This window comes from Ammospiza nelsoni, chromosome Z, assembly GCF_027579445.1.
Source record: "Ammospiza nelsoni isolate bAmmNel1 chromosome Z, bAmmNel1.pri, whole genome shotgun sequence".
NCBI lineage: Eukaryota > Metazoa > Chordata > Aves > Passeriformes > Passerellidae > Ammospiza > Ammospiza nelsoni.
Window position 1 is genome coordinate 37,825,831 of NC_080669.1, and position 24,965 is coordinate 37,850,795.

Here is a 24,965-nt window from a genome sequence, read left to right on the forward strand (position 1 = left end):
GGAAACAATTTTGTTTTCAGACACTTCCTCATATTTTGCTTTGTCCTGGTTCAATTTTATTCATCAGTCACTGGACACCAGAAATAGCAGACAAAGATTCAGTTTCATATGCATAGCTGAATGGCTGGTGTGCAAAGCAGTGAACTGCAATACATAAAATTACATAAATTGCCCAAAATTCCTTCATGATGCTCCCCGTGACAGCAATCAGATCCATGTGAGCATGACAAAGAGCATGTCACCTTCCATCTCCCATTGAAGAACAATTTGCAGAGACCTAAGTGAAAGTCACGTCTAAATCTGTAAAACTGAAGTCATAGTAGAGTCAGAGTACCTATACGAAAATGTAATTTTTCCAGTTTCATTCTGTACATAAAGATGTTAAATAATTTATGCAAAAAATCACTGTAGGTTCCATTGGTTTAGCTGAATACTCAGCAAAGAGGAAAGAAGACAGTGAAACACTTTCTGAGTAAATACTGAGGTACATTTTTAGGCCATATGGAGACTATGATGCAAAATGATTGTCCAAAAGTGATCAGATTACAAAGACCACAGTGAAGTCAAGTCAGACAAAATCTAGTCATTTCATACTGGGCAAGATTAAAAAATAGGGCAGAATGTCCTAATAGATTCCTTTGTTAGTTTGGATTTCAAGGCTAAGCAACAACAGAATGCAGAAAGAAATGCTAAGTAAGCTTGGCATTCCATCACCAGCGGTAGGAGAGGTGCTCTTCACATATAGATTTCATCCAAACCTTGAAGCTGCCAGGGGCTTTTTGGGGTTTATTCACTGGAGATTAATCAAAGAACTACAAAAAACATCAGGAGAAAAATGCTACTAAAGCAATTTTGTATATCAGAAAAGAGTTTAAATATTTTTAGGAGCTTAGTTATAGTACATGCAAATTCATCTTAAATTTAAAGCATTGGAAAACCTTTCAAGTACAGAATAACTGCAGAATGATCAGATGCTCTTATAAGTGATCAAATGATCAGACTGACCTAATTGACAAAGAGGTTATGTAAAATATTGCCTTTCACTTAATCCAGGGTTTTAGCAGTGTTTGGAAACTTGGAGAGCCCTTTACAAAATAAAATGTCCCACTAGTCCCCCCCATGACTAGATACATGGACAGTAAGTTAGCCGAAAAACTGCCTGAATTAGTGAGCTCAAAGGATGGTGATCAGTGCCAAAAAGTCACCTGGAGACCTCTCACTAGTGGTGTACCCCAGGGGTCAATATGGGGACCAATACAGACTCATAACATTGTTAATGGCCTGGATAATGGAAGCCACTGCAAAATCCTCAAGTTTGCAGACGACACTAAATTAGGAGAAATGGTTGACAGATCAGAAGGATTTGCTGCCATCCAGAGGGACTTCTGACAGACCAGAGGACTGATAGGAACTTGATGAAATTAAAGTAAAGAGAAGAAAGGCTGCTCTGCCTGGGGAGTACTACCTTCAGCACCAGAACAGGATGGGGAACCAAGAGTGACTGGGGCCCAAATCTCTGGGGAGCAGAAAAGTACCTGGAGGTACTTTTTGGCAGAAAAGTACCTGGAGGTTCTTGGTCTTCCTTTCTTACCATGAGGCAGAAATGTGCCCTGGCAGCAAAGTAGGCTAACAGCCCTTTTGGGCTGCATCAGGAAGAGAGCTGCCAGCAAGTCAAGTGAGGCAATCATTTCCCCCTAATCCAGCATTGATGACTCTGTATCTGTAGTAATGGCTCCAGTCCAAACCTCCCTAGAACATGAGAGAGATGGAAATAGAGAAGTGAGTCCAGTGAAGGACCAAAAAGATGACTAATAAAATGACTGAAGCATAATCTTTTCAAAGATGACTAATAAAATGACTGAAACATAATCTTTTCTCATAAGAGAAGAGGCTGAGAGAGCTGTGATTTTTTTAGCTTGTAGAAAAGAAGGCTCAGGGAAATCTTACCAACTTGTGTAAATACCTGTAAAGAATATGGAGCCACACTGTCCTCTGTGGTGCCTAGTGACAGGACAAAAGGCAATGTTCAGCAACCTGTTGTAGCTGACTAAGGGGGCATGCTGGAACAGATGATCTTCAGAGCCATGAAACCTCAGCTCCCTTGGTTTAACTTGGTAAAAGCATGCAAGATCTTTTACAATGGACGATACTCCCATAAATGCCTATTTAACTTGACAGTCATTGAATTCTGCTGAATTAAAAAAATAGCTGTGGGAGACAGGAGCCAAAAACCCCGTCTGTACTACTAGTGTAGTACAGACAGTACTCTAAGGAATTGCTTAGAGTATGTGGAGTGATAATATCGTCGGTCCAATAACCAAAATCTTTGCTGAGAAAGATATACATAGTGTGCACAAAGGCACAAACACAACTTGTATTAAGAGCTATAAAACTTACGGCAGGGAAAAATAATGTATTATACAATCTCTTTTCAGACATGTGTTACTTGGTTGGTAAATAAATTAATATTAATTTTGAGACTGACCAGAAAGCCAATAATTTGTTGTACCACATTCAAAACCCATGGAGATTACTTTAACCCCACCAAATACAGTCTTTCTTCTAAGGAAACTAGTTGCTCTTGCGAAGGAGTGCTGAGATGAAACAAGTGGAACTAGTCCTCTTTAAATTCCAGGCTAAAAATGAAAAGCTTTGAAAGTAAGGATCAAGACCTAAAGCTCTGTAATTTTCAAAGCAAGGCAGAGCAGATGGTAGAAAACGGGATGGTCTGTTGAAAGCTACTGTTACGGTACTGTCTTGCCACATTCTATACAAGCATGACTTTTATTGTGTCCCCAAATGATAGGGAAAGATATGCTTTGGTAAGCTACAAACTACATTTGTAAACTACTAACAGGGAATCTTCTACTTATTTGGAATTTATATCAAATTTCACTTTACCAAATGGAAGAAAAAGCAACTCAGGGGTATCACACTAAAGATAATGCAGTTTACTATTCTCAGCTTCTTCACAATGTAAGGAAGAGGAGATTTTGATTACAAATGGGACCTCTGACAGCCAAATAAAATATATTTCAAAGTCTCTTCTAAGTGGATGGCTTTAAGAGAAATGGTACATAACTCAGATAGTCAATATTTAAATAGAGTGAATGATGTAGATGATCTCCTTCAATGAAAACTTACAAACTAGTTCTTGTGAGAAATGATAGCTTGTTAGATCATCCTATTAACTACACTCAGTTTGCTATTGTTATGATCCCTGTGAAATGACATAAAACCATGCCTGGAGCTGTAACTAGAGGAGATACTCCTAATCTCAGTAAGATAGGGATTTCAGAAAGAAATCCTTTTTCTGTCTCTACATGCACAATACCACATAGACTCACAATGATGGGAAAGGTACAAGTAGACTGCAAATCTTCAGCAGTTTGAGACCACACAGCAAAAAGTAGGCACTTTCTTTCTCAAACTGTAGAGTGCCATGACAATATACCTTTAAAAGTGCTTAAATGCATTTATACACAGTAGAGAGGAAAATGATCAGTGAAATATATTCTTTTATTCTTCATATTAATAGATCTTTGAAATTAAATTTGGAAAAGCGGAATACAGTACTTGTGGTGCCTTCAAGAACAGTCACTGTCATGAAAGACTGGAGCCAACCCACTTGGAGGAAAATGAAAACTTCCTTCTTCCCTATTCAAGACTAAATATGCAAAGAAAATGAATGTTCTTCCTCTGTCAGCTGACTCTTACATGTAAGAGTTCTTCAAGATTTATTATTTGGCATTTCATGGCTCTGCATTGTTATACAAACATACATGTACAAAAAGGCTATGAGCAATGGGCTGCACAATAAGAGAATATCTGAACATTTGAACCTCCCTTAGATTAAAGGTCTTCCGTTGAAAATTAAAAGGCCTATTAGGAGTGCTTTGCTTTGCTCAGCCTGGAAAAGAGAAGACTGAGAAGACCTCATTGCAGTTATAACTTCCTCAAGAGGAAAAGAGGAGGGGCAGGCACCGATGTCTTCTCTGTAGTGACCAGTGACAGGACCCAAGAGAATTGCAGGCTTGAAGTTGTGTCAGGAGAGTTTTGGGTTGGATATCAAGGAAAGGATTTTCATCCAGAGGGTGGTTGGGTACTGGAACAGGCTCTCCTGGGAGGTAGTCACAGCACCGGCCTAAGAGACTTCAAGAAGCATTTGAACAGTGCTCTCAGGCATATGCTGTTACTCATGGGATTGTCCTGTGCATGGCTAGGATTTGGTCTTGATGATAACTGTGGGTCTCTTCCAACTCAGGATATTCTACGATTCTAGAGTACTTGAAAACAAGGGTAGTTGGAAGATTTGTTCATTTTAAATGATAAAACATTTATGCATATATTCTTTTCCATCCAAAATGGAATTTCAGTAGTAGTCATGAAGCCTTAAAATCAAACCCTACATTTGACATATTAGACGAAATTACAAATTCCATAATGCATAATATTATTTTTCTAATGTATCACTGGCCCATACTGAGAAACAATCTATTATATAGATTTTGCATTCAATTTTTTTTGTCAAAAACTACACAGCACATCAAAAGTTAATATCACTAGGGAGTTCTGTGATTAATATGAAAACAAATGGTATATTAAAAATTTCTTTTGTTCTTCATTCACAAGGATGAAAATGCTAGGATTTAACCTTTAAGGGTTAAAGAGTTTAATCAATGTCAATGTCTGATCTTCTGAAGGCGATAAAGAACAGTCTGTCTAGCGATACCCAACAGAACATCACTTTGTCAAGCCACAAAGCACCCAAAAGCTTGTCAAGTAAGTTACCAGAAACCTCTTTGTGGTTAGAACTCAGCTCCTTCCTGCTTGACCTATTATTTGATATTTGACCACTTGGTTGCAAGACACTTGCTCTTTCCAGCTGAAATGTCACTGGGGCATCTTGTCAGCTCCCCGACATCTCGGCCTGACATACAATTTTACTTTTGTGTGCTACAAGGCAGAAAATGCAGGGCAATGGCCTTGCTTTAAATTCTGTCAGCATCAAAGATGGGCGTCACTCTTGGGTCCTACCAACAACAACAAAAAAGGAGTCTATTTGAAGGTCAAAACAGCCATTACTTTTTAGTCTTTCAGCTTAAACTAAATATATTACCTGCAACACTGGTTTGGGAACTGTCCTTATAAAGTATATAAACATATCATCAGAAATCCTCTCTCCACAATTGTTCTTTCTTATGAAATGCAGACTTGATAAAAGGGTGAGTTTTCAGTGCCTGCAGGGACCAGATTCAGTGGTTAACTTAACTTGTTCAAATAGGCAAGTGGTATCATGTAGCTTTACAAGGAGCAACCTGACCTTCTCACATTGACCAGCAGTGACATTATTGTGCAGGAAGAGAAGCAGTCACATCATTTCTGTTTTGCACAACCTGCTTAAAGTTTGCAACTAAATGCTTGTCTTCAGTTGAGCTGACAAGAGAAAAGAGGGGGCTCAGTGAACCATGGCAGGGCTGCCATGAAATGACAGGAATCATTGGCATACATTTCAAATAGCTCTCTCAATCCTATTAAAGTATTGCAGTCCTGCTTTAAAATAGACAAGTATGAAACAACTTTGATAGATAGAGACTAAAATGGCTTATTGATTTTTTTTTAAGACTGAGGAAAATTACCCAAAATGTGTCATTCTTTAACATTTAAAAATATACTACATGAAAAATGAACAACTGCAATAAATAAAAGTTTAAAGAAATAACTGCTTCAGTATGCAAAACTGACAGGTGCAGAAATGTGAACATACAAATGCACATTTTCACAAAACCATAAAATTAATGTCAAAAAATACAAACGCTGAGCTACAATTCAAAGATAGCAAAAAATTACACTTTAATTGCATCATTTTACATTAATATAATTTTTCCCTTCTAGAAGATTATTGATACTAAGAATCTGAAAATTCATTTTCCATTGTTCTTCTGGGATTGGATGTGACATTCAGGGTGAAGAAAGAGATTGAAGACAGAGAACTGTCTCTGTTTTGCATAACACTGTAGGATGTGTCAAGTTCAGCTTGCAATGCCAAAAAGTCTAGGACAGAACTCTGGTCAGGCTGAATTTCTAGCTTGGAGCCACGCTGATGTTTGAACTACCTCTTGTTTCCTGGAATGATAAAAAAAAAATAAAAAAAATAATAAAAAAAAAAAACCAAAGCACAAAGAGAATTTACACTTAGTGTTAAATTCCTTTCACAAAGGTATGTATATGAAGTATTTGCAAGTGTTTTCTTCTTATTTTAAACACTAACTTTGGTACCTGAGAGCCAATAGCCATATTTAATAGAAAGAAACAAGGCATATTTTCTCAGGTATTCTGCCCAAGTAAGTGTTAGAAAAAAATAACCTCCTGTATTTGAAGTGCTACAAATACTTATAGAGAACTTTTACCCCCTCTTCATTACAATTAGCAGATTTCTTTTTCATCAAATAAACAAATGTTATCCAGTCTCCCTGTCACTGTTACTAGGAAACACATGACATGCAAATTATGGAATGTGTTTGGGTTTATTAAAATATATATCATCATCAATTGAAATCAAACACTTAATACTCTTCAAATGTTAGCCTGTAAGAAAATGGCCAGAAAACACACACTGAATGTACGTTGATGGGAACATGATTCATATTTCAGTAAGTCTCAACATTCAATCAAACAGATAATTCAACATTAAAGAACTTCCAGCACTAAAACATCAGGCATTGTACTTTGACAGATTATGGATAATATCAGTATATCAATACTAGCAATTCTTTTGAAAATGGTAAAAGAACGACATTCTGTATTCCCCTAAACAAAGAAAAGAAAAATCAATGACACATAGCTCTTCTGCCCTTTACCAATGCACTACATTGTGTGAAAATAACAAAAATTTAATCAGGTCTTATAATATATGAAAGCATCATATGCAAAGCATAAATATAGAATAATAAATTAACACATTGAATGGCCATTTCAGTATTTCTGAGGTTTAGAACACTTTCTTCTCATCATTTAAGGAAGAGTATAAATGCATATATAAACACACACACATTGAGGCAGAAACGCATATCTACAGACACACTAACTCATATATATTTGGAGAGAGGCTGAAGGGTGTCTGTATATTCATATTTCAACAAATCCAGTCTCAATTATATGTATAAAGACACATTCGTGAAAGATTCCCCTTCCCTCAGTTACCACTGCTGAAGAAAAACCAATTGTTGCCTCTAACACCTACTTCAACAGGTCCCTTTGATATGAACACTTTTGATTTCCTGATTTCACCACAAGCTATATTACAGCCACTCTAAACTCCTAGGCTATGCTAGACCTTCATTAAGAACTCATACGGAAGCAAATTTAGATGACTGTTTCAAGTACATAGTTAAAATGAAGTAGTGCCCTCAGTTTTTCTAAATTTTAGGTCTGACGAGGATGAAATAACCAGCAGGACTAGGAAGTAAGATATGTAATACTCTAGTTTTTCAGTCCTTCTGAGCTCTACCCTACCAAATAAGAACCCCTAAAAAGCCAATGTACAAATGAGATCTCAGTGTACCAGCCAACCTGAAATGAGAACTCAGTGAAGGCTAATACACCAATTGACAGCCTCTTCTTTGTACACTATAATCAACTGACCACACACAAAATTCTCTCTAAAATAAGAATCATTCATTAAAACCATTACAGCAGTATTGAAATACACAACTTGTGATGTTCTAAAAAAACTACTATGTGTAAAAAAAATAAATCAATAAGCTTCAAGCTACAAATGGGTTTTACTCTGGGTAACAAATATTGAGGACAAATTTAAACATACTGCTTTCAACACCTCAAGTAATCAGCATACCACAATGAATGAAAAATCTCATGCTATGATTACACTCACGTATTACTCTTTTCCAAGCTGTAGTGAGGGTTTTTTAAAAAAATATGGCATAAAAAATCCAGTAAAGAGGTAAGAAATCAGATTTCCTTTGAGAGTTGCAAAAATAAAAATTATGAAACTTAATGACTGGCAGCAAGTCAATAGACTATGTTACAGTAAAAGCTTCATTGCTGGGGAAAAAAAAACCTCTGGTTTAGTTATCTAGAGCCTGTGCTGTACTTCTTACAAAGAACAGAATTCTAGTCATTGAACAGAAGGGAAATCAGATTTAATAGCAATGTGATTGGTGTAAAAAACAATTTTAGTCCTAAGAACGGTTTTGATCCAATATCTTTATATACCTTTATGATGAATAAAAAAATAGTACTCTGTATGTTAGAAGAAAAAATACTCTGTTATAGATCTGTTATAATATTCATTTTCTGAACACATATTTTAGAGAGGAATTTTAAAGGCAGTTATAATTTCCCCAACAGACCACTTTCATCATTATTATATTTAAACACCTTTCTAAAAAGGGTTTTAAATTTACAAACTCAAATGACTATGCCAGAGCTGTAGTTATAATCCATCATATAAATATGTATTTAGGTAATTTTTCAAAGACAAATGATTTATCTGAAATCAGGTGTCTGTTTGGCACTTTTATTTACCCTGTAGGCCATACATTACTCCATCTGAACTGTTACACTTCACCAGGTAAATAAATATCTAGGACACATATGTCTAGCAAAAACATGCTTTCAAAATATTTATGTAATATAGTAATTGGTCATGTCCTGTGAACATTTTTCAAATTCTGATCACCTAATTTTACAAAACGTGATTTTCGTAGACAAAATCTGAAAAGTTACTCTATATTATGGAATAATTGCTTTCTAAACTTTAGTTAACCCAAACAATTTTTTAATGGACGTGGAAAAGATTTCCAAAACATTTTTTCTCTATTGTCGCTCTGCGACTAACCTACAGTCAAATTTAAGATCTAGTTTAAAGGTTGTCTCATGACATATGAGCTGTTTTACCACAGTTAATACTCATTTATAGTGGGTTGCTTTACTATGATGATATTGTGATGGAATATTTTGATACCATCATTTATTATATCATCGTATTATGTTTTTATTGCAATGTCAGCCTACCCAAAAGTATCATGTTGTGATCAAAGATGCCCATTTTGCTTTTGTAAATCCATATTTGTGGAATAACATGCACAGTTGGACACTTGAAATTAGAAGACCATGCACGTGTTATGACAGTGGTGCAGATAATTACAAAAGGAAATAAACTGTTACAAGTATAATGTTTATCTTCAATTGCAGGAAAAAAATCTACAGCTGAAGCTGCAGAATTAGTCAGAACAGTTTCAGCCTTCAAAATCTACACAAAGGTAATTTTATTGGACAATTTTCACAGCTTTTCAATTTCCCTCAGCTACGTATGTTATTACAAAAACTTCTTCCACTTCTCAGGTTTCCTGCCACTAATTTTTGTCACTTCAAACTACTTTCAAATACTCAGTTTCAAAACACAGTAGCCCAAACTACTCTAGTGCTTTCTTCTGACATGTAGCATGCTACCTTATTAAAAAATACATTGTTAGAAAATCAGAATAATAGTGATAGGATTTTTGTGCATTAAGGCTTCTGGGTTATGCATGCAATAACAACTGGCTTTCCAAATGAGGAAAAAAAGCCATGAAACTGCTCAGAATCAGAAGAGACCAAATAAGAGACAAAAGGGCATGAAGATTAATACTGAATACAAGTTATGAGAGTTCCCCACCTATGTGATGGTGTAGGTATGATAACAAGTTCAGTGTTATATCTCAATGTAAACGAAACAAAATTGAATTACAAGGCCAGAAAGTGATCTGTAATTTGCCAGAATACAGGACACATAGTAAGTAAACAGAAATGCAGAGGGAGGACCCACTTTACTTTCTTCAGAATTCTAGCAACTCCTAAAATCTCTGTAATGGCAGTAGCACAGTTTCTCAAGAGTAGGAAGAACTTTAAGTTAAACACAGATGCAGAGAATGGTGGAGGGAAAGTGAGAAATGGTCAATATATTTCTCCACAACTGATTTGTGATACTCACTCCTCCCAGCCCAACTCCACAACACAAAAATACAAAGTAATATCAGTAGACAGCAAATCAAATGACCGATAATATTCTTTTCAGCTTTTGCCACCTATGTTTCCTTACAGCTTGCATAACTTCACTGGTGCAATGTCAATTCCAGTAAGTGTTAAAAAAGAACCACTGTCTTCAATAACCATTTTGCAGCACTTATGTGAAAACCCTATTTCCACATAAAAGATGTTCATTTTTCAGATCATTCACAACCTCCTACTCAGACTGCTATTTCCAAAACTGACTTGCCTTTTGCCAGATAAGGCCAAGGGACTTCCAGTATGCTGCACCTTTTTTTTTTTCTATCTGTTAAAAGCAGCTCCAAGAGCCATTTCTTACTTTCTGACTTATTTGAAATAATAAAATACTACAAATGGGTATTTAAAACTAAAGTATTACTTGTGGATGGATGTCAGTGTAATGCAATGTTAGTTACAAACTTCTGCAAAGCAGGAATTGTATGACCGAAACTGGAAAGTTTGCTTCCCGTGTCAGTGATCTTGCAATTCTGTATGCTGAGGCTGTAGGACAAAACTGGTGATCTGACACAGTGTAAGAAAATGGTAACATTTGGTATAAATTTTAATTGTCAGCACTCCTGCCTGGATTGTGCAGACAATTTGCTATCAGAGAATAATTCAGTGGGCTGCCATACTAAGTCGAAAGGTAGACACACAACATACTTTGGATGCTGCTAGCCAAAAATACTAATGGCTCTTTTCATCATCAAGAATTCCCTCTTCCACTTTCAGTTTTTAAACAAGTATGAGTCTGTAATACAGGGAAATTAAAATTTTTCTTTCTTAATGCTCTTGCATTTAATTCATTCAGTGAAATCACACGCTGGAGGCTTAATTAAAAGCAATTAAGACAAAGATTTCATTATATATTGTATTTTTTTAAAAGAAAATCCTGATTCATTCAAACATATTTAAACCTGGTATGTTTGAAGAACACACAAGATTGGATGCATTATCATGCCAGCTAAACACTTTATCTTCAATGTTTGGTTGGCTTAAAGACAAATAACTTGGTTCTGCATTGTTAATTTTGATGGTTTCTAAAAGTTTTGGCTAAATTCCACACACAGCCAATACTGTAAGCCTTTGTTTCAGATGCTTCACTGGAAACAGGGAAGTTTCCCAATTTTAGGTCAAATTCTCTGCACGACGCTATTAATACCAAGGTATTAGACAAACAAAGCCATGCTCTTTTTTTCATGGCGAAATTATTGGTCTTTTTTAATTTCAATCCAAGTTTCCAAATTCTTGAGTACTTAGTACTTTTAGAGCTTTTACTACTTTAGAACTTAAGTTCTTAGTACGTTTTGCCCATGACACCTACCACTGTCTTTCCACCTTCTCATGAGTGGAAGCAACTTCTGCTTATTTATTTATTTGTTTTGAATCTGGGTGGCCAGCTCAAATGACTACTGCTTTACTTTCTGCTGCATGCTGCAAACAACACTGAAAGGTACTCTATGTTTCATAGCAGTGTGTAAGATCATCCCTGCTTTTAAATGATGCCTCTCTTGCTTCCAAGGAAGGCTTTTCTACTACGTGACTTTTCCCCCAGCTTCTCATTGCCTTACATCGGTATGTCATTCATGGTTCCCTTTCAGCACTCCACTTCTTTCTAGCAAGAAGGGGAGGAGGGGACTACAATCAGAGACTAAAAGACTCACAATGCCATGGTAAGGCACCAGCAGCTCACAAAGTAGTCCACCCCCTACTTAGCCTTTTCTTTTGGGAAAACAGTCCCTATTGCACTAGTTGAAGTGCCAAACTTCATATTCTCACAAGATATGTATTCAGCCATCATCCCAGATCCTATCCAGTGAGACTGTCTGACGTAAGCCTTCAAAGTTTTATCTGTGTTGGATGTATACTGCTGCTCTAGCAGAAAAAGGAAAGAAGTATATTTACATTCATTTTGCCAAACATTAGCATCTTCTGTCCAATCATTTGAATGCAGAAGTGTTAGGAGAAAACAGCTTAGAGAACAAGGGTTGACACATACAGTGTGAAATCTTAAGGTGCTTGAATGCAATGAGGGAGAAAGTGAGACAGAACCACGTTTCATCTCCCTAACAGTGCTACAGTCCACATGAACTTTGTGACAGGTCTCTGTCTCTCAGCCACACTTCACTAGCTTCTGCTGACATTCAGCTGTCAGACAGCAACCCTTTACCATGCCCCTAACATGCTCTACAGCTTCACCCAATTAACTCGCTTTCACTTGACATTGCAGCAAAAAGCTTCATAATAGGTGGTCAAGGTGCACGGTGTCTGCTTGCCCTCTAACTGCTCACGCACAGCAAAATGCTACCTTCCTTTTTGTCTGTTTGCGACAAACCGGCTCAACTGCAATTTAGGCATTCTGCTACTAAATGGAACAAGGATAGTGGACCTTTGCCAGCAGTGCATTTATTAATCTCTCACCAAAAACCACCCTAGAGCTGATAATCACAGCAATTTTGGCAAAAAAGGAAATTACACTGATCCAGTAAAATACTTCAATCACTTTATACTTAGCAAAAATATACTGTAACAGCAATTTTGTTTCGAGGGGAAAGAGGGAAAAAAGTAATTTATTTACAATAGTAGCACTTAACAACATAGAGGAGGAAGGCTGCAAACAATGAAAGAGTCTTTATGACTCAGCTTTCTTGCATTAAAAAATCTTTAGGTATGCAGAAGATTAATTTTTCCTATGCATTTCTGCCAAATACACAATATTTTTAGGAGTATTTTTAGAAATATGGATCTGTATAACTAATAAAACAAATTATCTATTAAGAATATGGAAATTAACATTTTAGGATTCATTTGATAGCTTGTAGAAAAATAACACCAAACACACAACTCACCGTGTTACTTTGCTGACAGATGCTTTGAGAATACTTTGATTTGCTCACTAGTTCTCTCAAGTATATTTCTATATAAATACATGGCGTAGGTCAGAAAAGTCCCTTAAAAAGTCATTATGTATGTAATAAGTATTGATGACACTCAAGTGCTCTGTGCTGAAGAGGGTAAGTGGATTGAGCACTGGTGTCTGGACAGTGAAATTATGAAAACCACTATAGCAAATAGCTTCTACTGCCCTTATGGGTTTCAACTACCAAAATTCCAGCAAGACAGGGCTCAAAAACTATCAACATAGCCCTTTAAGCTTCCGGTTTGCTAAACTACAGCAAGCTCATGTAGGTTATGTATTCTATTTTCTTTCCTATCTACAGCGAAAGTACCCTTGCAGTTCTCTTTAAAAATCTTTGAAAGGGCATTTTTTCCACTCAAGAATTTTTATTTTCACAAAGAGAAGCAGACATCAAGACTGTAGAAAGCAGAAGCTCAAGATATGTCCTAAGCATGATGCAAGGAAAAAAAGAAAGGAAATATATTGATTAAGATGTAAAGCAGACTCCTCTCATGACAGGAATTTATGGGAAGAACATAACCAACCTGTCTTTATGAAAGGTGGTGAAAAGCAGCAAATCATAAAGAATTGGAACTCACATACCTCTGGAAGAGGCTGCTAGTGCAGAAGTGGATAGCTTTGTAGCAATGAAGAAAATACAGTAAACACCTCAATCAGATTCCATGTAGGAAATTACTCAGAATTAAAATGAAGTGTCAGGGACATGCATGCCCTCATAGTGAATAATATAACTGTAGATCTTGTAAATGAACAAATATTATTTTGGTTCACTAGGTATTGAGATTTTAATCTGGTGGTTGTAATCCTGAAATGACAAGAGAAATGCTGATGTCAAGATTTGCCAGCCTTTACTATCTGCTACTGAGGAGTAGATCAAAGTTCACTCTTTGGAGACAATGGAACTAGGACCATAAACGGGATACAGAAATGGTTTGTGCAACCTATCTGCACCTATTTGAAAAGCAGACTGATTGGAATCTCATATATAAAATACAAACACCTGCATTTTGAGTCAGAACACCTGCACAGTTGCAGTACATGCGAATCTGAATCTCAGTTAATCTAAATAACTGTATTAAACTGAGTAGTCTCTTTAAAAAGATCCTCTAGTGATGGAGCAAAGAATGACTGACTTATACCATGTTTCAAAGTGAACTAGTGTTACTGCCAATTTCATTTTCTCAAAATGGTGGTTTATTATTAAAATCATCAAGGTATTAGGAGAACAAAGGATTCCATCTTTTTAGTGCTGGCCAATACATGTAGATTTTCTGGATAGCCCACTGCAGATCTGCAGGCTTCTACCTCCTAGCCAAAATCCTGATGAGGGCTCCATCCCACTACACCATAAATTAGATCACAGACAGATTGACCACAAAGAGGTACATTTGGCTCCCTGTAGGTTTAGTATAGTTTTCTGAGTTTTGTTTGCTTATTCAAGGCAAGTAGTTTAATGTTCATTGATCCCCAGTAAAATTTAGCTGAGGTAACTTCAGGAGGGAATTATTCCTTCTTCCACAGATTACATGCAATATCTGAAGCAGTGTATCTTCAAAAGAGTTCTAAAGGGCAGTTTGATAACAGTAATGATTAGGGAAAACAGTAGGCTTTCCAACAATATTGCTTATGAAGTATCAGTTGATATCTGAATAGCCGAGAAAAATATTTTAGGCTCTGTTTCAGTTGATGGCTAATACGTAGGTCTTCTGTAAATTCAAGATCCAAATTACAGTAACTGGGCAAGAAATCAAACTTATCAGTTATAAACAACTTGAGTGTGGGTGAGCTAGGTTTACTGTCTTCGTTGGTTTTGACCAAATCTATATATACAATTATATATCAGACTGAAATTAAATTAAAAAAATTAATAATTACTTCAATAGTACTTTTTCTACTTACTAGCCTCCTGAGCAAAGCCTCCAAGAATTGTTCTTAGCTCAGGTACTAGATTGTCTCTTTTTGTGAGACTCAATATGCAGTTCAAGTGAGCCCATTAGGCAAACAGAACTAATATTTCCTGCATACCAATCATATTTTAGATGAATAAACATTAAAAAAATGCTAATGGAATTCCATCCTTTCATATATATTTAAGCCAAATGTGTGCTCTGATAGCAAAGTTAAAAGCAACAAAAACCCCCAAAAAACAGACACATCCACCACATGCTACAAACAAAGAAATAAACACAGCCCAAAACCCAGAAACTACCAACACATACAACACTCCAAACTTTCATCAGTCATGAAGAACATAGAGGAAGATTTGGGAAAATGTTTTTCAGCCTTTTGGTTTGTAAAACCAGAAAGGTGTAATACAAGTTTAAAAAATTAGGTTTTCTAAAACAACCCAACAAAACCCCCAGAACAGGAATGTTTCAGTAATTTGGTGTGCCTTGTACATTCCAGAATTATACCTACAATTTCTTTACTCAGAGGTCCCATTAAGATTACAGTCTTCTAAAACATCTCATATTTAAAGCACAGAAAACTCCAGTAAGTTATTAAATTAAACTGAAAATACTTAAAGCAACAGAATGTTTTGACATATGCAAATTAAAACTAAGCTGTATGACTTGATGTGTCAGGAAACTTTGCAAAGCCCTGGTTAAGTTACAATGTTTAATTTTCAGACTCCCAAAAGAATGCAACAGATTTAATAGACCTTGTGAAAGGAAATCTGATGTCACACAGGCTATGAAAGACTAACAGGAGCATATAGCATATGCCTGAACATAAGCATATAAGCACCATACAAGATGATCCTTCTGCGATCAAAGGAGACCCTCAGTGCTAACAAAAGCTGAAAAATTAGTGAATTATTTCATTATTGTGGTTCTGGCCTTCAGAAACTGTATGTGTCAAATCATCTTCATCACCTAGATAGGATAAAAGTCTTACAAGGTACTGCTGAACATACAAATTTAAGAGAGGCAAGTATTGCAATGTTAGCTTTGTGGCAACATTAACTGAGTCAACTATGAGTTTATGGGCAAACTTCAGTTGAGACCCACATCCAAAGGTGTGGTTTTAAGATTTCTATAGGCTTCTCTGAAAACAGGAGTTCTTTTAGGAATTCAAGGAGTTACACCATCTGAAAAATATGAAATGGAATCATTGCACCATCATAATGTCACTGCTTTCCTAGTATCATCACATCTATCAGGGAAACTCTGCTGGTGATTAACCACACTATTTGTGACCATATTTTTAGCAAATTTTATTATTCACTGTTCATTTTAAAGGTACCCTCTATTCCACCACAAGGAAGAAAAAAAAAGGGGTGGGGTGAATTGATTGCTTGAGCAAAAGAGGCTCCTGTCTTTCCAAATGGTTGCATTTCTCAAAGCCAAAAAACCCCTCAAATTCTTGTAAAAGAGGGAAGTGAAATTACACTTTAAGAAGCACATTTCTTTCTAAATCAATTTCTTTAACTCAACTGTTAAACAAACTGAAGAAAACAAATGTTATTTGAATAATCACGATCACTATCATAATAAATCATAATAACAACTTTTTAGCTGACAGTAAAGCACTTTATCCTGTGGAGTGCCCATTTCCCATTTTAAAAGGTTGTTCAATGATTAGTTTATTCAACAGGTTGAACTGCTTCCCAGACTTCAGTCTCTGGAGAAAACAGATCCTCACTATGATCAACTATAAAAACTGTGCCTTCTCTACATGATGTGGGTTTCACAGAATTCCACTAAAAATGTTTACACATAACTCAGAAACAACAGCAACTAAATAAATAAATAAATAAATAAATAAACAAACCAGATGGGTAAATATTAAACAGTGTATCTTAAATATGTAAGACTCACCAAAAAGAAAGATGAAGATGTAACTTGCTGTCTTTATTGCCTTAAATCACACCAACATTACAGGAATAAAATTAGGTGCTAAGAACAATATTATGCTTTGTGCACTAACTGAATTTCCTGTCTATCTCCACAAGTTGTATTCTCTAATATATTTCAAAGGTTTGGTTTTTCTTCATTTGTCACATTAACTTTTATGCTTAAAATACAAAATGCAAGCAAATGGAAGTAGGCAAACAAATTTATTTTTTGAAGAAATATGTTACTCTTCTGCAATCATGTCACAGAATGGAATGCAAAAGTTTTTTCACAGTTGAAAAGGATGGAAACATGCACAATTATAGGAGAAGGCAGGGGAAAAGAGCATTAACAATTCAACAGGAAAACAATTTCATAAATTCTAGAAAGGCGCAAAATCAAGTTGACTGCTGTGGTATGCATCTACCCTTCTTTACTCCACTCACTATCAATCACCCTTTGGCCTAAAGAGGATCCACCCTCCCCTGTGTGGACTAGTGAGGTTAGTTCTGACAGTAAAATCTGCTGGGGGACAATAGAGACAATACTTGCGCTCCTTGTGCTCCCATGATCTTACCCCCAGTACAGACTGCACCAGAAGCAGAAACTAAGAGGAGACAGAGCATCAGAGACAGTTGTGTCCTGTCGAGGGAAGGCTGACTGCGAGGTACCTCTCTGCCACCCAGAGGGAAACACAAACCTCTTAACACGAGCTTTACCTTTACAAAACACAAAAGAGTGTGTGTGTGTACACATATATGGTTTTTAATTTAATTATTATTTTTCTTAATGGCTGAATGTAATATTAGCCACTCTATGTTACAAGCGCATGCTGCACATACATGCATTACTAGCTGAGAAAGAGACAGGCTCCTTGCAACACTGCCCTAGGTCATACTCTAATCTTTTTTTCCCCCTGTGATCTAGGCAGTGAGCTAGTAGTATAAAGTAAACAAGAACAGCAAAAAGACAACAAAAACTGTCTTTCTATTATCTATCATCCTGATCAAGTGAACTGCAATCCACAGGGTGCATCTACACATCTTGCACTCTTTATCAAAGTTAATATCTGAAGATCAGCACTGAATTTTCTCCTCATAAACAGTGCTTTAAATACTTAGCTTGAAACAAAAAACCAAACAGGTGTGAAAACAAGAAAATAATTATTCACAACAGTATAACTTGTAGGATTTAAATTTAAAATGTCAAGAAAATATCAGAAAGATGACAGACTGGATTGCATGGATTCACTCACCATTTAAGCATCTATGCTAGACTCATTCAGGCACAGCTATGCTTTAATCCCCTCCAAAAATTTCTCAGCAAATTCAGAGTCTCAGAACAAACAGACATTCCCTTTATGTTTAACCCACAGTTTAGCAGGGAATAATAGAAGCTTCCCGGCTCTCTTTCTTGAAATAACTTCTTCAAAAAGGAGGAGGAAGCACCTTCTGGCCTGAGTAAAAGTCCTTGAGTCTGGAAAGAAGTGAATTTGTCTGCCTTTGTAGAGAATATTCCTTTTCTTCTCTAAATGGTGTCCTTAGCTCTGTTCTTTTGTAAAAACTTTTTCCCAGGGTTAAATGTCCTGGTCTATAATACCCAGTTCTCAGAATAAAACCCTAGCACTCCCGATACTTTCATTTCTACTACAGCATTAACAATATATGTAATAATATATGAATGTTTCTTTTAATTTGATGTCCTGAAAATGCTCCTTTGATAGGTGTGGGAAGAAGGCAAAAGAAACAGCAGTGTGTAGCCAACAGGAAGAAAACGTATGTGGCTGATGAATTAAACTCATTGTGTATTACCAATGAAACACATTTCAAAAGACTAGTGCAAAGGTGTCTAATAAGGAAAAAGCCATCACATGGTTGTCTCCTGACTTACAGCTGCCCTCCACAGCAACTCGGGCATTTCTGAAACATTCTTTTTCAGGAAACCCCACCTAGTATTTGCAAAGAAAATAGAAGACTAGTTCATTCCAGTATTTCTCCTTTGAAAACTGAATGAAATAAAGTGTAGGCATACACTGCCTTGCTCTCCACTAATCTGCTGCAGGCAGAGAATGCATGCACGATGATTTTTTACAGGACAAACGTGAACCTACACTTTAGACTTGCTTCCTTATCCAAATCATTATTTTCTCGAAATTAATTTCCAATTAGTTGCTCCTGAAGGTACTATTGCTGCACTGGCCCATATTTAGGGTAAGAGATGAATACCGCTTTAGCTTCCAAGTGTCTTGTTTTCAGTCCTGGGAACTGAGGATTTTTGTTTGTGAGCTGGTAGTTCCAGTACCTCACTAGGAACACATTTCTAATGCCATAGAAATGCAAACCATGAAGGGAAAAAAAAGGAAAGGAGATTACCTTCCTGAAAACATGACCCTCCTTTTTTGAGACTTAGCCAATGACTTGAAAGGTTTGTTTTGTGCTTAACAGCGGAACAAACCTGTGGTCATTTAGGAACTTCATGGTTTCCATTAAACCACACAGCATGGACATTTGGAATTTCATAGCAACAGTGAAGTGAGAATGTAGATTTTACTTTTCCAAAGTACCGACCTCTGCTGAGAGTTAACACCCACACACATTCTCTCACATTCCTTAGCCAATTCATGTCATTAAGGAGAGCTGAAGAGCAGACCAAACAAAGGAAAAAAACCAAACTAAAACAAACCAAAGCAAAACAAAAAAATCCCACAAAAACCAAACCAACCCTACTTAAGCCTCTTTCTTAAGCACTTGAAAGTAAAATGCTAAAAGTGGAAATGTAATGTTTAAATGCAGCACTCTTTCTGTCCATCTACAGTGTTTACAGTACTAACCCTCAACTGAAAAACTGATTATTGGAAACCACCTAATTACCCAAACATTTACCTCTCTGCAGGTGTAAATACATGGGCCTAATAAGCCTTCCCACTGTGAAAGCAGTTATTTATATTATATTAAAATATTAAAAACTATTTAATGAGCTTTTTTCCCCTAAAGTAAATTGAGTGTGTGCCTTAACCTGCTTCAGGCAAAGGAAGTTTCAAACATATTGGTTTTGAAACTAGCCATTATTTCCCATGTTGCAAAAATGGCAATTTTATTTCCCAACAGCAAATGAAACTGTCAGGAAAATTTAGATGCAATAAAATTGGGTGGTTAAACCAACATGCTGGATTTGGAATAAAACTGAATTAAAGGAATTAAAATTAAGCATTATGTCAGTCAAACTTTAGAAAAAACTATTTGAAATGGGGGAGGGGGATGTATTGGGGTAGGGTTTTTTTGCAAAAGTTAGGTTTTGGACTTGGTGAGGTCCACCCATAACTACCTATTTTATGTCCATCAACTGTGTCACATTTGAAATTTGTGCAATGAAAAATATTTTGCATAAAATGTGTTGCTTCTGGCAACATTTCTGCCTAAATACAAAGTTGTCAGGCAGTGTGTGACTTTAGTGGTACGGAGTTTTAAAATGGTGGCTTCAGTCCAAGGCTAGCTAATAACGGCTGACATGCACTGGAATCTTGAGGCCTAAATCAACATTGTTTTCACAGCTGTAATTAAGCCACCTAATCAGAAGCACATTTTGACGGGACAGTTTCTGGAAGCCAGACATTACAATTTCTTATGCCTGGAGCGCAGTGGCTCATGAGAGGTCCTCATTTAATTTCAGGTTTTAAAAAAAAAGGCTGTAAAATGAAAAGAGTATAAAAAAAAGCAGTATATGGCTGTTGAAATGAAGCAGGCCTATGTGTTCATGCCTCGACCAACCCTGCATCCCACCCTGCTTCGGCTCTCTGCCGAGTCCCCAGCTCTCAAGTGGCAGCTACACACAGTGAGATTAAGGGCTTCTGCCAAAGTCAACAGATGAGCTGGTCTGAACTGGCTCTCTGTGTGTTCTGATTGTAAATTGTGCTGGTGATGATTAGAGAACTCTAACACAGGATGTCAACTCTTAAAACTGTCCAGAGAAAATATTTTACTTTTTTTTTAAGTTCAGGAAATTTTTTTAAACTTCTTTTGTGGCTTGGTACATAGTGTTGTGTCTATAACTTTCAGATGATTAAAACATGAATTCACACAAATCAAGCAACTATATTATTAAAAAAATACACTGTTACTTGCTCTCATTGGACATACTTCCCTCATTTAGGAATGTTTACATAGCAGTGGTGCTGCAGAATGCAACACTTTGACTAGTATAATACTTGTGCTTCTTCCACCTGCCAAGTGGAAGACAGCTGCAAAATTCAGACTATCAGCTACTTTTCTTGTATGATTATCAGTTTGAGACCTTGTCATACCTGCTTCAACAGCTACACTGCCTTGTTTTTTTCTGGAGCACAGCTACATTGGTAACTGTAACATAAACTTTCAACCCCAGAGGCCACTGTAAAACTATCAGTATGAAGGCACCAGTCACTGGGGTCTGATTACATTTGGTTATGCACTTTAATTACATATGGATTCTATTAACTGAACCTTTTGCCTTATAGGCAACATTTTAATCAAATTACTATAATTTTCAAAAATAACAGTCTGACAAGTTTAAAGTTCACGTACCTAGAATATTGAGTATCAAAAATTTTTTGCATAGAAAAGGAAGCATTCTTCACAAAATAGCAAACATGTTGTTTGCTATTTATTTAGGGTAATGTTGCTTTTCACAACATTACCCTAAATTGCAGAATGTGAGTTATAATACAGGTTGTTGTTGTTGTTATTAGTAGTAATTACGAGTAGTAATCTCGTAATTAAGAGATGAATATTGTGTGTATGTTAAGAGAAGATTTATTGATGTATAGTTATGTTATTGTGGTTTGTTGTTTAGATGTCCTCTGTTCTTGCTATAGTGCCCGTTCACCCCCTCTGTACTGCTGCCACTGGACAGCCTGGATTGTGCACAACATGTGGAGAGAAGGCTTCTACTTGAGCCCCTTGCATGGGGAAGTTGAGAATGGGGAAAGGGGGGCAAGACATCACAACACCTGACTTCCAATCAAGTACAAGAAAGTCTCCACCAATGGATGGCGAAGAAGAGCTGACTGGCAGACTTTAGGAGGAGTCAGCACTGCCTGATGCAACTCCCATTTTTATGGACGAGTTCAGCAGCTGATGACGAAATCCCAGTGTGCTGTCCTTTTTCCTTATTCAGTCCTTTGCTGTATTTTTTTAAGGTTTAATAACCCTTTGAAAGTGAGAGTAATTTCTCACAAAGTGATGCCAAATTACTTAAAGTCAGGAAATAAATGCAAATATTTCAATAAAATCAATTTCAGGAAGATATTACTGGTGGATTCAGTCTTACAGAGACATTAAACTTAGTAAATCTTATGAACTTCTATTTTCACTTTTCTGATATTTCCACACTTTGATGTTTATGACCATCTCAATAGTCAGGAAATTTTCCTTGTGGGCCTGTCATATTTTTCTTTACTTACTATCACTTCAGGAACATTCACATGTTCCACAGCAACTAAACACTGGTAAGTAACAATACTGAGCAAAGTTATGATTATTAAGGTCCATATTTATTGAATTCTGCCCAAAACTATTTCCAGGAAAACACATCAACTCAGTAAGAAAAATAGTAAGTCTAATTACTATCTGCAAGGCAATTTAAAAACCAGTATCTCCAACTCTTTCATGAAACAAATTCAAATGCGCATAAGACTATGTGAGGTAGTGAAAAAGCCAAGGAGACTGTTGGTTTTCCACAGCCTGGTTTCTGGTAGAAGAGAGAGGCCACAAAGCCGGCTCCTGTGAGAAGCTGCTGAAGCTTCCACCATGTCTGGCAGAGCCAATCCCGGATGGCTCTGAAGATGGACATGCTGCTGGCCAAAGCTGGGCTAATGAGAGGGGTTGGTAACACCTCTGTGATAACATATTTAAGAAGAAAATCAAAACAAAGTGAGGTGCAGTTTTTTTCGTAGCCAGAGAAGAGGAGAAGATGAGAACATGTGAGGAAAAAAACATGGTGACACCAAGGTTCCAGGCACCAGAGCTGAGGTTCTTCTGCAGGCCGTAGTGAGACCGTGGTGAAGCAGCTGTGCCCCTGCAGCCCTTGGGGATCCATGGGAGATGCAGAGATCCACCCACAGCCCTTGGGGACCCACAGGGGATGCAGAGATCCACCACAGCCCTTGGGGGATGTGCCCATGCTGGAGCACGCAGATGTCTGGAGGGGGCTGTGATCCACTGGGAGACCTGGTGGAGAGAGTGGGCCCCTGCCTCCAGGGTGGAGCAGCCTGTCCTTGGAGGACTGCATCCAGGAAGAGTGACCCACGCCACAGCAGTTTTGGGAGGACTGTGTGCCTGTGGGAGGGACTCACATTTGGGAGGACTGTGTGCCTGTGGGAGGGACTCACATTGCAGCAGCTTTGATAGGGCTGCTGCTCGTGAGATTGGAGCCACATTGGGGAAGTGCATGGAGAACTTTCCCCTGTGGGAGGGACCCCATGGTGCAGCAGAGTAAGGACTCCTCTCCCTCAGCAGTGGAAGATCCGGGGTGACAAACTGACCAAACCCCCATGCCCGGTCTCCCTGCACTCTTGGTGGGAAGGAGGGAGGGGTGGGGGAAGAAAATGTGTTTTTAAGTGCCTATTTTACTTCTTATTATCCTCTTCTGACTCTGTTAGTAATAGATTCATGTTTTACCTTTAAGTTGAACCTGTTTTGTCCCTGGAGTGTTTTCTCCCAGTCCTTATCTCAACCAATGAATCCTTCATTAAATTTTTCTCTCTTCTGCCCTCTCTCCTCTCCTCTGTGGTAGGGAAGAGTGAGTGAGAGACTTTTGTGGGTGCCTGGCATCTTTGTCATGTCAAACCACAACAGAGAGTGTTCATTCAGGACCTAGGTAGGTCCTTCTTGCAACATCTGGGAAGAATTCCTCCAGCTACATCAGAAATAAGGCTCTGACATTTAACATGACACTGATAAATACCTTTCCTTTATGCAGCAAGAGAACAGGTAAATAGTTAGGATTTTTTTTCTCTCTAGTTCCATCCTCATAATTCTATATTTAGGACAATGCATCCTTGTTAGATGCAGGTCTTAGCCATAACAGATTGAACTGGTGACAAGGAAACAAAGTATATGGGGGAAAGATATGTAAAACCATTGCCCAGATCAGCCTGGTTAAGTAGGGAGAAAATGTCAGGAAATAGTTAGCTGATAAGTTTGAGTTTTAAATATTTCTTTTCTCTCTATCATCTATAAATAGGGTTTCATGTAGATCATGAGAACTGAGTGCTGATTGCTTTGAGTAGGGAGGAAAGTGTACATCTTGCTTAATGCATTTTTCAACACAGAAGTATGAAACGATATGTCAATCACTAGGATCTTAAAAACAAATACATCCTATTCATGCAAAAGATCATTCTGCCTGCTTCTCTCACCTCAACAAAAGGCACCATTTCTGTGTTTTCAATACTTTAAGTGATATCACTAGACATTTCTAGACAAAGGATAGACACAAACACAACTGTGGTGAAAAAGATATGACACAAAAATATAGCCACATTAAACCAATGAGTGACTTTACTTTCATGTCAGCTAGGAGCATCAAAAGACAACAGTTGTTTTCAGAGTTAGGGAATTCTAGTACATTTACAGACGTCTTTACTTCACCCTTCTCATCCATCTGAAACTCACTTTCTCCCCCTTTCAAATAAAGTTGTCTTTTTGGGTCCCCCAATTTCCATTTCTCCAGTACACACAAAGCTTTTCTCTCTTCATAATCTTTAGAAATTACTGTATTTTGCTCTTCATTTTTTATTCTCCTTTGATTCTGAGATGAAAACAGAAAAAGGAGAGTATCACCAGATCAGTGCCCATGCAGGTTCAGAGAAGCACCTGACAAGAAGCACAAAAGTAACTTCTTTTGTTTACCAGAACTGAAACCAGATTATTGTACATTCTTCAACTTCTGACACAAGTACTGACATCAGGTATAAAATCTTAGGGCTGGAAGCTACAAGAAGACTTTCTGAAAACATTTTATAATGAACTGAATTCTGTTCACTGTTCCTTCAATGTGTCCAGTCACCCTGGAAAAGAGAGTGTCACTGCATCCACACCCTGCAACCCTGCACTTGCAGCAAAAGCCCCTTGGATACCATGGATTAAAATACCTGCCATGTGACTAAATATGAAGACACATTG

General features: G+C 37.2%; 1 protein-coding gene across 1 annotated transcript in view; it reads right to left on the bottom strand.

The window, feature by feature from the left end:
* Positions 1-5,865: 5,865 nt before the first annotated feature.
* Positions 5,866-24,965, bottom strand: part of CCDC171 (coiled-coil domain containing 171) — a 150,475-nt gene continuing 131,375 nt past the window's right edge. The window contains exon 24 of the mRNA XM_059492458.1: positions 5,866-6,126. Within this exon, the coding sequence (XP_059348441.1) occupies positions 6,113-6,126 (14 nt within the window). The 3' untranslated portion in view covers positions 5,866-6,112. The remainder of the gene's footprint in view (positions 6,127-24,965) is intronic.